This window comes from Heptranchias perlo, chromosome 11, assembly GCF_035084215.1.
Source record: "Heptranchias perlo isolate sHepPer1 chromosome 11, sHepPer1.hap1, whole genome shotgun sequence".
NCBI lineage: Eukaryota > Metazoa > Chordata > Chondrichthyes > Hexanchiformes > Hexanchidae > Heptranchias > Heptranchias perlo.
Genome location: NC_090335.1, coordinates 77,032,281 through 77,047,606, shown reverse-complemented (window position 1 = coordinate 77,047,606; position 15,326 = coordinate 77,032,281). Strand labels below are relative to the sequence as shown.

Here is a 15,326-nt window from a genome sequence, read left to right as displayed (position 1 = left end):
GACAGGCGGTATTTGGGAACAGATGGGGGGGAGTGTCTGTGTCTGGGACAGGAGGTGTCTGGGATCAGACAGGTGGGTGTCTGCGATCAAACATGGGGGTGCCTGCGATCAGACATGGGGGTGTCTGCGATCCGACATGGGGGTGTCTGGGGTCAGACATAGGGGTTTCTGGTATCAGACAGGGGTGTATCTGGTATCAGACAGGGGTGTGCCTGGGATCAGACAGCGGGTATTTGGGATCAGACGGGGGATATCTAGAATTAGACGGGATGTCTAGGAGATAAGGGGGTATCTGGGATCAGACAGGTGTGTCTGGGATCAGACAGGGGTGCGTCTGGGAATCAGACAAGCGGTATGTGGGATCAGACGGGGGTACGTGGGATCAGACAGGGGTGCTTCTCGGATCAGACGGGTGATGTCTGGGATCAGATGGGGGGATGTCTGGGATTAGACAGGTGTGTCTGGGATTAACCGAGGGTATCTGGGATCAGACGGGGGGATGTCTGGGATCAGACGGGGGGATGTCTGGGATTAGACAGGTGTGTCTGTGTCTGGGATTAACAGAGGGTATCTGGGATCAGACGGGGGATGTCTGGGATTAGACGGGTGTGTCTGGGATTAACGGAGGGTATCTGGGATCAGACGGGGTGATGTCTGGGATCAGACGGGGGGATGTCTGGGATTAGACGGGTGTGTCTGTGTCTGGGATTAACGGAGGGTATCTGGGATCAGACGGGGGGGATGTCTGGGATTAGACGGGTGTGTCTGTGTCTGGGATTAACAGAGGGTATCTGGGATCAGACGGGGGATGTCTGGGATTAGACGGGTGTGTCTGTGTCTGGGATTAACGGAGGGTATCTGGGATCAGACAGGGGGATGACTGGGATCAGACGGGGGGATGTCTGGGATTAGACGGGTGTGTCTGTGTCTGGGATTAACGGAGGGTATCTGGGATCAGACGGGGGGATGTCTGGGATCAGACGGGGGGATGTCTGGGATTAGACAGGTGTGTCTGGGATTAACGGAGGGTATCTGGGATCAGACGGGGGGATGTCTGGGATCAGACGGCGGGGGGGGGGAGATGTCTGGCCAAACACAGTGACTGAGAGCCCCGCCCCCAGAGTGTCTCCTTCCACAGTCAGTCCCAGTGCTCTTTCCCCTTTAAGGCTTCTGCTTTTGGCCGACAGTCTCCCGTTGCCTTTAAGGTGGGCCGGATGTGGAAGTGACGGGTGTTGTGAGCCGCGGCTGGATGGAGGCGGCTGAGGAGAAGCTGCTGGTTTTCACCATGGAGAACAAGCCGATCGCCACCTGTGAGTGCGGGCCGGGGCCGGGGCCGGGGCCGGGGGCCGGGGGCCGGGGCCGGGGGCGGCGGGGCTCCGAGCCGGCGCCTGGGCCTCTCCGTAACCCATGGTAACGGGGAGGGTCTCGGCCCAGGGACCCGGGACCCCTGTCGGGGTGGGTGGGTGACCCAGGCCCCTGACCAGGGCTGCCCGGCCCCCGCTGACCCCAGGGAGATGGTCCGGGGGCGGGAGGGGGGAGACCCCCCCCCCCCCCTCATGATCATCACAGACTGTTCCAGAAGCGCCCGGACCCGGGCCTGTATCTTGGCGAGACCCTCACTCCAGGTGACCTGTAACCTGCAGCCAGAGAGTCTCGCCCAGGGTCATAGTCTGCCCCATTCCAGGGAATCAGGGGCCGTGCTCCTCCCTCACCGGTATAACCCTGGGGTACAGTACTGGTGGGTACAGGTCTGTCTCTGTATAACACCGGGGTACAGTACTGGTGGGTACAGGTCTGTCACTGTATAACCCTGGGGTACAGTACTGGTGGGTACAGGTCTGTCACTGTATAACCCTGGGGTACAGTACTGGTGGGTACAGGTCTGTCACTGTATAACACTCGGGTACAGTACTGGTGGGTACAGGTCTGTCACTGTATAACACTGGGGTACAGTACTGGTGGGTACAGGTCTGTCACTGTATAACACTGGGGTACAGTACTGGTGGGTACAGGTCTGTCACTGTATAACACTGGGGTACAGTACTGGTGGGTACAGGTCTGTCACTGTATAACCCTGGGGTACAGTACTGGTGGGTACAGGTCTGTCACTGTATAACCCTGGGGTACAGTACTGGTGGGTACAGGTCTGTCTCTGTATAACACTGGGGTACAGTACTGGTGGGTACAGGTCTGTCACTGTATAACACTGGGGTACAGTATTGGTGGGTACAGGTCTGTCTCTGTATAACCCTGGGGTACAGTACTGGTGGGTACAGGTCTGTCACTGTATAACACGGGTACAGTACTGGTGGGTACAGGTCTGTCACTGTATAACACTGGGGTACAGTACTGGTGGGTACAGGTCTGTCACTGTATAACACTGGGGTACAGTATTGGTGGGTACAGGTCTGTCTCTGTATAACCCTGGGGTACAGTACTGGTGGGTACAGGTCTGTCACTGTATAACACGGGTACAGTACTGGTGGGTACAGGTCTGTCACTGTATAACCCTGGGGTACAGTACTGGTGGGTACAGGTCTGTCACTGTATAACCCTGGGGTACAGTACTGGTGGGTACAGGTCTGTCACTGTATAACACGGGTACAGTACTGGTGGGTACAGGTCTGTCACTGTATAACCCTGGGGTACAGTACTGGTGGGTACAGGTCTGTCACTGTATAACACTGGGGTACAGTACTGGTGGGTACAGGTCTGTCACTGTATAACCCTGGGGTACAGTACTGGTGGGTACAGGTCTGTCACTGTATAACACTGGGGTACAGTACTGGTGGGTACAGGTCTGTCTCTGTATAACACTGGGGTACAGTACTGGTGGGTACAGGTCTGTCACTGTATAACACTGGGGTACAGTACTGGTGGGTACAGGTCTGTCACTGTATAACACTGGGGTACAGTACTGGTGGGTACAGGTCTGTCACTGTATAACACTGGGGTACAGTACTGGTGGGTACAGGTCTGTCACTGTATAACACTGGGGTACAGTACTGGTGGGTACAGGTCTGTCACTGTATAACACTGGGGTACAGTACTGGTGGGGACAGGTCTGTCACTGTATAACACTGGGGTACAGTACTGGTGAGTACAGGTCTGTCACTGTATAACCCTGGGGTACAGTACTGGTGGGTACAGGTCTGTCACTGTATAACACTGGGGTACAGTACTGGTGGGTACAGGTCTGTCACTGTATAACCCTGGGGTACAGCACTGGTGAGTACAGGTCTGTCCCTGTATAACACTGGGGTACAGTACTGGTGGGTACGGGTCTGTCTCTGTATAACACTGGGGTACAGTACTGGTGGGTACAGGTCTGTCCCTGTATAACACTGGGGTACAGTACTGGTGGGTACAGGTCTGTCACTGTATAACACTGGGGTACAGTACTGGTGGGTACAGGTCTGTCACTGTATAACACTGGGGTACAGTACTGGTGGGTACAGGTCTGTCCCTGTATAACACTGGGGTACAGTACTGGTGGGTACAGGTCTGTCACTGTATAACACGGGTACAGTACTGGTGGGTACAGGTCTGTCACTGTATAACCCTGGGGTACAGTACTGGTGGGTACAGGTCTGTCACTGTATAACACGGGTACAGTACTGGTGGGTACAGGCCTGTCTCTCTATAACACTGGGGTACAGTACTGGTGGGTACAGGTCTGTCACTGTATAACACGGGTACAGTACTGGTGGGTACAGGCCTGTCTCTGTATAACACTGGGGTACAGTACTGGTGGGTACAGGTCTGTCACTGTATAACACGGGTACAGTACTGGTGGGTACAGGTCTGTCACTGTATAACCCTGGGGTACAGTACTGGTGGGTACAGTTCTGTCACTGTATAACACGGGTACAGTACTGGTGGGTACAGGCCTGTCTCTGTATAACACTGGGGTACAGTACTGGTGGGTACAGGTCTGTCACTGTATAACACTGGGGTACAGTACTGGGGGGTACAGGTCTGTCACTGTATAACACTGGGGTACAGTACTGGTGGGTACAGGTCTGTCACTGTATAACACTGGGGTACAGTACTGGTGGGTACAGGTCTGTCACTGTATAACACTGGGGTACAGTACTGGTGGGGACAGGTCTGTCACTGTATAACACTGGGGTACAGTACTGGTGAGTACAGGTCTGTCACTGTATAACCCTGGGGTACAGTACTGGTGGGTACAGGTCTGTCACTGTATAACACTGGGGTACAGTACTGGTGGGGACAGGTCTGTCACTGTATAACACTGGGGTACAGTACTGGTGAATACAGGTCTGTCACTGTATAACCCTGGGGTACAGTACTGGTGGATACAGGTCTGTCACTGTATAACACTGGGGTACAGTACTGGTGGGTACAGGTCTGTCACTGTATAACCCTGGGGTACAGTACTGGTGGGTACAGGTCTGTCCCTGTATAACACTGGGGTACAGTACTGGTGGGTACAGGTCTGTCACTGTATAACACTGGTGTACAGTACTGGTGGGTACAGGTCTGTCACTGTATAACACGGGTACAGTACTGGTGGGTACAGGTCTGTCACTGTATAACCCTGGGGTACAGTACTGGTGGGTACAGGTCTGTCACTGTATAACACTGGGGTACAGTACTGGGGGGTACAGGTCTGTCACTGTATAACACTGGGGTACAGTACTGGTGGGTACAGGTCTGTCACTGTATAACACTGGGGTACAGTACTGGTGGGTACAGGTCTGTCTCTGTATAACACTGGGGTACAGTACTGGTGGGTACAGGTCTGTCACTGTATAACACTGGGGTACAGTACTGGTGGGTACAGGTCTGTCACTGTATAACACTGGGGTACAGTACTGGGGGGTACAGGTCTGTCACTGTATAACACTGGGGTACAGTACTGGTGGGGACAGGTCTGTCTCTGTATAACACCGGGGTACAGTACTGGTGGGTGCAGGTCTGTCTCTGTATAACACCGGGGTACAGTACTGGTGGGTACAGGTCTGTCTCTGTATAACACGGGTGCAGTACTGGTGGGTACAGGTCTGTCTCTGTATAACACTGGGGTACAGTACTGGTGGGTACAGGTCTGTCACTGTATAACACGGGTACAGTACTGGTGGGTACAGGTCTGTCTCTGTATAACACTGGGGTACAGTACTGGTGGGTACAGGTCTGTCACTGTATAACACTGGGATACAGTACTGGTGGGTACAGGTCTGTCACTGTATAACACTGGGGTACAGTACTGGTGGGTACAGGTTTGTCACTGTATAACACTGGGGTACAGTACTGGTGGGTACAGGTCTCTCTGTATAACACGGGTACAGTACTGGTGGGTACAGGTCTGTCACTGTATAACCCTGGGGTACAGTACTGATGGGTACAGGTCTGTCACTGTATAATCCTGGGGTACAGTACTGGTGGGTACAGGTCTGTCACTGTATAACACTGGGGTACAGTACTGGTGGGTACAGGTCTGTCACTGTATAACACGGGTACAGTACTGGTGGGTACAGGTCTGTCACTGTATAACACTGGGGTACAGTACTGGTGGGTCCAGGTCTGTCACTGTATAACCCTGGGGTACAGTACTGGTGGGTACAGGTCTGTCACTGTATAACCCTGGGGTACAGTACTGGTGGGTACAGGTCTGTCTCTGTATAACACTGGGGTACAGTACTGGTGGGTACAGGTCTGTCTCTGTATAACACTGGGGTACAGTACTGGTGGGTACAGGTCTGTCACTGTATAACACTGGGGTACAGTACTGGTGGGTACAGGTCTGTCACTGTATAACACTGGGGTACAGTACTGGTGGGTACAGGTCTGTCACTGTATAACACTGGGGTACAGTACTGGTGGGTACAGGTCTGTCACTGTATAACACTGGGGTACAGTACTGGTGGGTACAGGTCTGTCACTGTATAACCCTGGTGTACAGTACTGGTGGGTACAGGTCTGTCACTGTATAACACTGGGGTACAGTACTGGTGGGTACAGGTCTGTCACTGTATAACCCTGGGGTACAGTACTGGTGGGTACAGGTCTGTCACTGTATAACACTGGGGTACAGTACTGGTGGGTACAGGTCTGTCACTGTATAACACTGGGGTACAGTACTGGTGGGTACAGGTCTGTCTCTGTATAACACTGGGGTACAGTACTGGTGGGTACAGGTCTGTCACTGTATAACACTGGGGTACAGTACTGGGGGGCACAGGTCTGTCACTGTATAACACTGGGGTACAGTACTGGTGGGGACAGGTCTGTCTCTGTATAACACCGGGGTACAGTACTGGTGGGTGCAGGTCTGTCTCTGTATAACACCGGGGTACAGTACTGGTGGGTACAGGTCTGTCTCTGTATAACACGGGTGCAGTACTGGTGGGTACAGGTCTGTCTCTGTATAACACTGGGGTACAGTACTGGTGGGTACAGGTCTGTCACTGTATAACACTGGGGTACAGTACTGGTGGGTACAGGTCTGTCACTGTATAACACTGGGATACAGTACTGGTGGGTACAGGTCTGTCACTGTATAACCCTGGGGTACAGTACTGGTGGGTACAGGTCTGTCACTGTATAATCCTGGGGTACAGTACTGGTGGGTACAGGTCTGTCTCTGTATAACCCTGGGGTACAGTACTGGTGGGTACAGGTCTGTCACTGTATAACACGGGTACAGTACTGGTGGGTACAGGTCTGTCACTGTATAACACTGGGGTACAGTACTGGTGGGTCCAGGTCTGTCACTGTATAACCCTGGGGTACAGTACTGGTGGGTACAGGTCTGTCACTGTATAACCCTGGGGTACAGTACTGGTGGGTACAGGTCTGTCTCTGTATAACACTGGGGTACAGTACTGGTGGGTACAGGTCTGTCTCTGTATAACACTGGGGTACAGTACTGGTGGGTACAGGTCTGTCACTGTATAACACTGGGGTACAGTACTGGTGGGTACAGGTCTGTCACTGTATAACCCTGGTGTACAGTACTGGTGGGTACAGGTCTGTCACTGTATAACACTGGGGTACAGTACTGGTGGGTACAGGTCTGTCACTGTATAACCCTGGGGTACAGTACTGGTGGGTACAGGTCTGTCACTGTATAACACGGGTACAGTACTGGTGGGTACAGGTCTGTCACTGTATAAAACTGGGGTACAGTACTGGTGGGTACAGGTCTGTCACTGTATAACCCTGGGGTACAGTACTAGTGGGTACAGGTCTGTCACTGTATAACCCTGGGGTACAGTACTGGTGGGTACAGGTTTGTCACTGTATAACACTGGGGTACAGTACTGGTGGGTACAGGTCTCTCTGTATAACACGGGTACAGTACTGGTGGGTACAGGTCTGTCACTGTATAACCCTGGGGTACAGTACTGATGGGTACAGGTCTGTCACTGTATAATCCTGGGGTACAGTACTGGTGGGTACAGGTCTGTCACTGTATAACCCTGGGGTACAGTACTGGTGGGTACAGGTCTGTCACTGTATAACACGGGTACAGTACTGGTGGGTACAGGTCTGTCACTGTATAACACTGGGGTACAGTACTGGTGGGTCCAGGTCTGTCACTGTATAACCCTGGGGTACAGTACTGGTGGGTACAGGTCTGTCACTGTATAACCCTGGGGTACAGTACTGGTGGGTACAGGTCTGTCTCTGTATAACACTGGGGTACAGTACTGGTGGGTACAGGTCTGTCACTGTATAACACTGGGGTACAGTACTGGTGGGTACAGGTCTGTCACTGTATAACACTGGGGTACAGTACTGGTGGGTACAGGTCTGTCACTGTATAACACTGGGGTACAGTACTGGTGGGTACAGGTCTGTCACTGTATAACACTGGGGTACAGTACTGGTGGGTACAGGTCTGTCACTGTATAACCCTGGTGTACAGTACTGGTGGGTACAGGTCTGTCACTGTATAACACTGGGGTACAGTACTGGTGGGTACAGGTCTGTCACTGTATAACCCTGGGGTACAGTACTGGTGGGTACAGGTCTGTCACTGTATAACACTGGGGTACAGTACTGGTGGGTACAGGTCTGTCACTGTATAACACTGGGGTACAGTACTGGTGGGTACAGGTCTGTCTCTGTATAACACTGGGGTACAGTACTGGTGGGTACAGGTCTGTCACTGTATAACACTGGGGTACAGTACTGGTGGGTACAGGTCTGTCACTGTATAACACTGGGGTACAGTACTGGGGGGCACAGGTCTGTCACTGTATAACACTGGGGTACAGTACTGGTGGGGACAGGTCTGTCCCTGTATAACACCGGGGTACAGTACTGGTGGGTGCAGGTCTGTCTCTGTATAACACCGGGGTACAGTACTGGTGGGTACAGGTCTGTCTCTGTATAACACGGGTGCAGTACTGGTGGGTACAGGTCTGTCTCTGTATAACACTGGGGTACAGTACTGGTGGGTACAGGTCTGTCACTGTATAACACTGGGGTACAGTACTGGTGGGTACAGGTCTGTCACTGTATAACACTGGGATACAGTACTGGTGGGTACAGGTCTGTCACTGTATAACACTGGGGTACAGTACTGGTGGGTACAGGTTTGTCACTGTATAACACTGGGGTACAGTACTGGTGGGTACAGGTCTCTCTGTATAACACGGGTACAGTACTGGTGGGTACAGGTCTGTCACTGTATAACCCTGGGGTACAGTACTGGTGGGTATAGGTCTGTCACTGTATAATCCTGGGGTACAGTACTGGTGGGTACAGGTCTGTCACTGTATAACCCTGGGGTACAGTACTGGTGGGTACAGGTCTGTCACTGTATAACACGGGTACAGTACTGGTGGGTACAGGTCTGTCACTGTATAACACTGGGGTACAGTACTGGTGGGTCCAGGTCTGTCACTGTATAACCCTGGGGTACAGTACTGGTGGGTACAGGTCTGTCTCTGTATAACACTGGGGTACAGTACTGGTGGGTACAGGTCTGTCTCTGTATAACACTGGGGTACAGTACTGGTGGGTACAGGTCTGTCACTGTATAACACTGGGGTACAGTACTGGTGGGTACAGGTCTGTCACTGTATAACCCTGGTGTACAGTACTGGTGGGTACAGGTCTGTCACTGTATAACACTGGGGTACAGTACTGGTGGGTACAGGTCTGTCACTGTATCACCCTGGGGTACAGTACTGGTGGGTACAGGTCTGTCACTGTATAACACGGGTACAGTACTGGTGGGTACAGGTCTGTCACTGTATAAAACTGGGGTACAGTACTGGTGGGTACAGGTCTGTCACTGTATAACCCTGGGGTACAGTACTGGTGGGTACAGGTCTGTCACTGTATAACCCTGGGGTACAGTACTGGTGGGTACAGGTCTGTCTCTGTATAACACTGCGGTACAGTACTGGTGGGTACAGGTCTGTCACTGTATAACCCTGGGGTACAGTACTTGTGGGTACAGGTCTGTCACTGTATAACCCTGGGGTACAGTACTGGTGGGTACAGGTCTGTCACTGTATAACCCTGGGGTACAGTACTGGTGGGTACAGGTCTGTCACTGTATAACACGGGTACAGTACTGGTGGGTACAGGTCTGTCACTGTATAACAGGTACAGTACTGGTGGGTACAGGTCTGTCACTGTATAACACTGGGGTACATTACTGGTGGGTACAGGTCTGTCACTGTATAACCCTGGGGTACAGTACTGGTGGGTACAGGTTTGTCACTGTATAACCCTGGGGTACAGTACTGGTGGGTACAGGTCCGTCACTGTATAACACTGGGGTACAGTACTGGTGGGTACAGGTTTGTTTCTGTATAACACTGGGGTACAGTACTGGTGGGTACAGGTCTGTCACTGTATAACACTGGGGAACAGTACTGGTGGGTACAGGTCTGTCACTGTATAACACTGGGGTACAGTACTGGTGGGTACAGGTCTGTCACTGTATAACACTGGGGAACAGTACTGGTGGGTACAGGTCTGTCTCTGTATAACACTGGGGTACAGTACTGGTGGGTACAGGTCTGTCACTGTATAACCCTGGGGTACAGTACTGGTGGGTACAGGTCTGTCACTGTATAACACTGGGGTACAGTACTGGTGGGTACAGGTCTGTCACTGTATAACAGGTACTGTACTGGTGGGTACAGGTCTGTCACTGTATAACACTGGGGTACAGTACTGGTGGGTACAGGTCTGTCTCTGTATAACACTGGGGTACAGTACTGGTGGGCACGGTGCCGTCGCTGCGGAGTGCTGGGGCACGGTGCCGTCGCTGCGGAGTGCTGGGGCACGGTGCCGTCGCTGCGGAGTGCTGGGGCACGGTGCCGTCGCTGCGGAGTGCTGGGGCACGGTGCCGTCGCTGCGGAGTGCTGGGGCACGGTGCCGTCACTGGTGTCATTTCAATTTGAAGGATGAATTGGTTATTACTTTAATGTTAATTAATGATAATATCACTGTAATATTTACCTTCATAGCCTATTGTGGACTTTCTGTTTGTCTAATTGATGGCCCACGTTCTCTGCTAGAGAGACACAGAGCGAACGTGTGTTGCAGGATTGGGTACCTGTTGTGAGGAGTGTTGTGCTATGTGTTCACTTTTAACAGCAGTGACAGTCACGCACACCACAGGCTGACTGTTTTGGTTATCTGAATGACTGTGGTTTTTGTCTGTACCGTGCCATGAGTTGTCTTGCTGTGGCTGCGTGGAGGCTGCAAGATGGGGGCTGTGGGGCACCCTGATCTTGGAAACATAGTAACATAGAAAATAGGAGCAGGAGTCGGCCATTCGCCCTTCCAGCCTGCTCCGCCATTCAGTATGATCATGGCTGATCCTCTATCTCAATACCATATTCCCGCTCTCTCCCCATACCCCTTGATGCCTTTTGTGTCTAGAAATCTATCTCGCTTCTTCTTGTGTATATTCAGAGTGACAGAAACCTGGTACCTCACCTGCGAGTGATGGAATCGCTCATGACCCGTGAGAGGAGTGATCTGGGTGCTCCACACTTCATGATGATACCCTGTCTACCTGTGCAGGATCCCACAGTAGGCGTTGTCCTGGTGTCCTGGGCCAGTACCAGCAAAAACAGTCGAACTGGTCATCTATCTGTTTGCTCTTTGCGGGATCTTGCTGCTTGCAAAATAGTTGTTGCATGTACCTGCGTGACCACAGTGACTGCTTCACAGTAATTCATGATGTGTCATGTGCTTTAGGATGTTGGGGAGACTCGCTCAAGTGCTGGATGGACGAGAGTCTGCCTGCTGGACTGCTTGTCTTGTTCAGCATGGATTTGTATTTTATTTTAATATGATCAAACCTTGGAACTAATTGGTGAGTTTAATGTTTGTTGTCAGTGGGGAGATAATGGTCTCTGCACTCTCCAGAGGTGAATAGAATCATAGAAATTTACGGCACAGAAGGAGGCCATTCAGCCCATCTTGTCTGTGCCGGCCGAGAAAGAGCTATTCTGCCTAATCCCACTTTCCAGCTCTTGGTCCGTAGCCCTGTAGGTTACGGCACTTCAAGTGCACATCCAAGCACCTTTTAAATGCAATGAGGGTTTCTGCCTCTACCACCCTTTCAGTCAGTGCGTTCCAGACTCCCACCACCCTCGGTGAAAAAAATTCTCCTCAGCACCCCTCTAATCCTTCTACCAATTATTTTAAATCTACGTCCCCTGGTTATTGACCCCTCTCTTAAGGGAAATAGGTCATTCCTGTCCACCCTATCCAGGCCCCTCATAATTTTATACACCTCAATTGAATCTCCCCTCAGCCTCCTCTGTTCCAAAGAAAACAACCCCAGCCTATCCAATCTTTCCTCATAGCTAAAATTCTCCAGTCCTGGCAACGTCCTCTTAAATCTCCTCTTTGGTGCAAACATATCCTTCCTGTAATGTGGTGACCAGAACTGTACACAGTACTCAAGCTGTGGCCTAACTAGTGTTTTATACATTTCAAGCATAACCTTCCTGCCCTTATATCCTATGCCTCGGCTAATAAAGGAAAGTATCCCGTATGCCTTTTTAACCTTATCTACCTGTCCTGCTATCTTCAGGGATCTGTGGACATGCACTCCAAGGTCTCTCACTTCCTCTACACCTCTCAGTATCCTCCCATTTATTGTGTATTCCCTTGCATTGTTTGCTGTCCCCAAATGCATTACCTCACACTTCTCTGGATTGAATTCCATTTGCCACTTTCTGCCCACCTGACCAGTCCATTGACATCTTCCTGCAGTCTACAGCTTTCCTCCTCACTATCAAGCACAAGGCCAATTTTTGTATCATCTGCAAACTTCTTAATCATACCCCCTACATTTAAGCCTAAATCATTAATATATATCACAAAAGCAAGGGACCGAGTACTGAGCCCTGCGGAACCCCACAGGAAACAGCCTTCCAGTCACAAAAACACCTGGCGACCATTACCCTTTGCTTCCTGCCACTGAGCCAATTTTGGATCCAACTTGCCACTTTCCCTTGGATCCCATGGGCTTTTACTTTTCTTGTAAATAATAGTTTAGGTGAATATTATTTTCACTATGTGGCACCAGAGTCTACTGCCTGTGACTGAACGTCAGGGAGTGCTGTGAATGTTTAGTTTCACGGCTCCAGGTGGGCACGAAGCAATCTTGTATATAAATCTGGCAAGTGAAGGCATCGAGTTAGAGCCTCAGGAAAGTCAAGTACGAGTAAATATCTTTTGACCCGTCCCTCTGGCACCCTAACCCTCCCGTCGAGTTCGGTCCCTCTGGCAGGCCTTTGAAGAGGAGATAGTTCGGGTACAGACTAGACGCATTCCCACGAGGGGTGAAGGACGGGCATCCAACAACAACAACAACTTGCATTTATGTAGCACCTTTGATGCAGTAAAACGGCCCAAGGCGCTTCACAGGAGTGTCATCAAAATAAATTTGACAGTGAGCCACATGAGATATTAGGACATGTGACCAAAAGTTTAGTCAAAGAGGTAGGTTTTAAGGAGGAGAGAGCGGTGGAGAGGTTTGGGGAGGGAATTCCGGAGCTTAGGAACTAGGCAGCTGAAGGCATGGCCGCCAATGGAGGGAATTGAAAACAAGGATGAGAATTTTAAAATTGAGGCGTTCCCGGACCGGGAGCCAATGTAGGTCAGTGAGCACAGGGGGTGATGGGTGAACGGAACTTGGTGCGAGTTAGGATACGGGCAGCAGAGTTTTGGATGAGCTCAAGTTTATGGAGGGCAGAAGATGGGAGGCCGGCCAATAGAATATTGGAATAGTTGAGACAAGAGGTAACAATGGCATGGACGAGGGTTAGGTGGCTCGGGAATGGAGTTTGTGGCAGGAACCGAAGACAATGGCTTTGGTCTTCCAATATATAGTTAGAGGAAATTTTTGCTCATCCAGTACTGGATGTCGGACAAGCAGTGTGACCAATCAGATGTAAACAATCTTACAACACCAAGTTATAGTCCAACAATTTTATTTGACAATCACAAGCTTTCGGAGGCTTCCTCCTTCATCAGTGGAGGGGTCGAGGGAGGTGGTGGCGAGGTAGAGCTGGGTGATGTCAGTGTACATGTAGAATCTGAGGTGTTTTCGGATGATGTCGCCGAGGGGCAGCATGTAGATGAGGAATAGGAGGGGGCCAAGGATAGATCCTTGGGGGATTCCAGAGGTAATGCTGAGGGAGTGGGAAGAGAAGCCATTGCAGGTGATTCTCTGGCTATGACGGGATAGATGAGAATGCAACCAGGCAAGCGCAGTCCCACCCAGCTGGGTTTCCCTGGATGACTAAAGATATAGAGATTAAAATGAAACAGAAAGAGGAGGCTTATGATAAATGTCAGGCTTCTAATTCAGTAGAGAACCAGGCTGAATACAGAAAATACAGTAGAGAACTGAAAAAAGAAATGAGAGGGACAAAGAGAGTGTATGAAAATAGATTGGCAGGTAACATAAAAGGGAACTCAGAAGCCTTTTATAAGCATCTGAATAGTAAAAGGGTCGTCAAAGAAAGGGAGGGGGCCGATTAGGGACCAATAAGGAGATCATCTTGTGGGGGCTGGGGGCAGAGGGCATGGCTGAGGCACTAAGTGAATACTTCACATCGGTCTTCACTAGAGAAGAAGATGCTGCCATTGTCACAGTAAAGGAGGAGGTAGAGAAATTGGACAGGTATTTAAAAGGTTGGCAGTGCTCAAAGTAGAAAAGTCACCCGGTCCAGATGGGATGCATCCTAGGTTACTGAGGGAAGTAAGGGTGGAAATTGCAGAGGCTCTGGCCACAATCTTCCAATCCTCCTTAGATATGGGAGCAGTACCAGAGGACTGGAGGATTAGAAATGTTATAGAGTCATAGAGTTATACAGCACGGATAGAGGCCCTTCGGCCCATCGTGTCCGCGCCGGCCATCAGCCCTGTCTACTCTAATCCCATATTCCAGCATTTGGTCCGTAGCCTTGTATGCTCATCCAAATGCTTCTTGAATGTTGTAAACAATTTTACAACACCAAGTTATAGTCCAGCAATTTTATTTTAAATTCACAAGCTTTCGGAGGCTTCCTCCTTCCTCAGGTAAATGTTGTGAGGGTTCCTGCCTCCACAACCCTTTCAGACAGTGAGTTCCAGACTCCAACCACCCTCTGGGTGAAAAAGTTCTTTCTCAAATCCCCTCTAAACCTCCCGCCTTTTACCTTGAATCTATGTCCCCTTGTTATAGAACCCTCAACGAAGGGAAAAAGCTCCTTAGTATCCATCCTATCTGTGCCCCTCATAATCCTGTTTTTAAAAAAAAAAGGAGAGGGATACACCCGTAATTACAGGCCAGTAGGCCAGTCAGCCTAATGTCGGTGGTGGGGAAACTTCTAGAGACAGTAATCCGGGACAAAATTAATTGACATTTGGAAAATATGAGTTAATAAATGAAAGCCAGCACCTATTTGTTAAAGGCAAATCTTGATTTGATTCTCAACTTGATTGAGTTCTTTGATGAAGTAACAGAGAGGGTTGATGAGGGTAGTGCGGTTGATATTGTGTATATAGACTTTCAAAATGCATTTGATCGAGTACCACATAATAGACTTGTTAGCAAAATTGAAGCCCATGGGATTAAAAGGACAAAATTGGCTAGGGGACAGAAAGCAGAGAGCAGTGGTGAATGGTTGTTTTTCAGACTGAAGGGAGTATACAGTGGTGTTCCCCATGGGTCAGCATTAGGACCAATGCTCTTTTTGATATATATTAATGACCTGGACTTGGGTACAGAGGGTATAATTTCAAAGTTTGCAGATGACATGAAACTTAGAAATGTAAACAGCGAGGAGGATAGTAGCAGACGAAGTGGAGATTTGATAGAG

The 15,326-nt window shown here is 50.5% G+C and overlaps 1 protein-coding gene across 1 annotated transcript in view; it reads left to right on the top strand.

The window, feature by feature from the left end:
- Window positions 1-1,236: 1,236 nt before the first annotated feature.
- Window positions 1,237-15,326, top strand: part of trappc10 (trafficking protein particle complex subunit 10) — a 94,806-nt gene continuing 80,716 nt past the window's right edge. Inside the window, exon 1 of the mRNA XM_067993409.1 lies at window positions 1,237-1,310. Within this exon, the coding sequence (XP_067849510.1) occupies window positions 1,250-1,310 (61 nt within the window). The 5' untranslated portion in view covers window positions 1,237-1,249. The remainder of the gene's footprint in view (window positions 1,311-15,326) is intronic.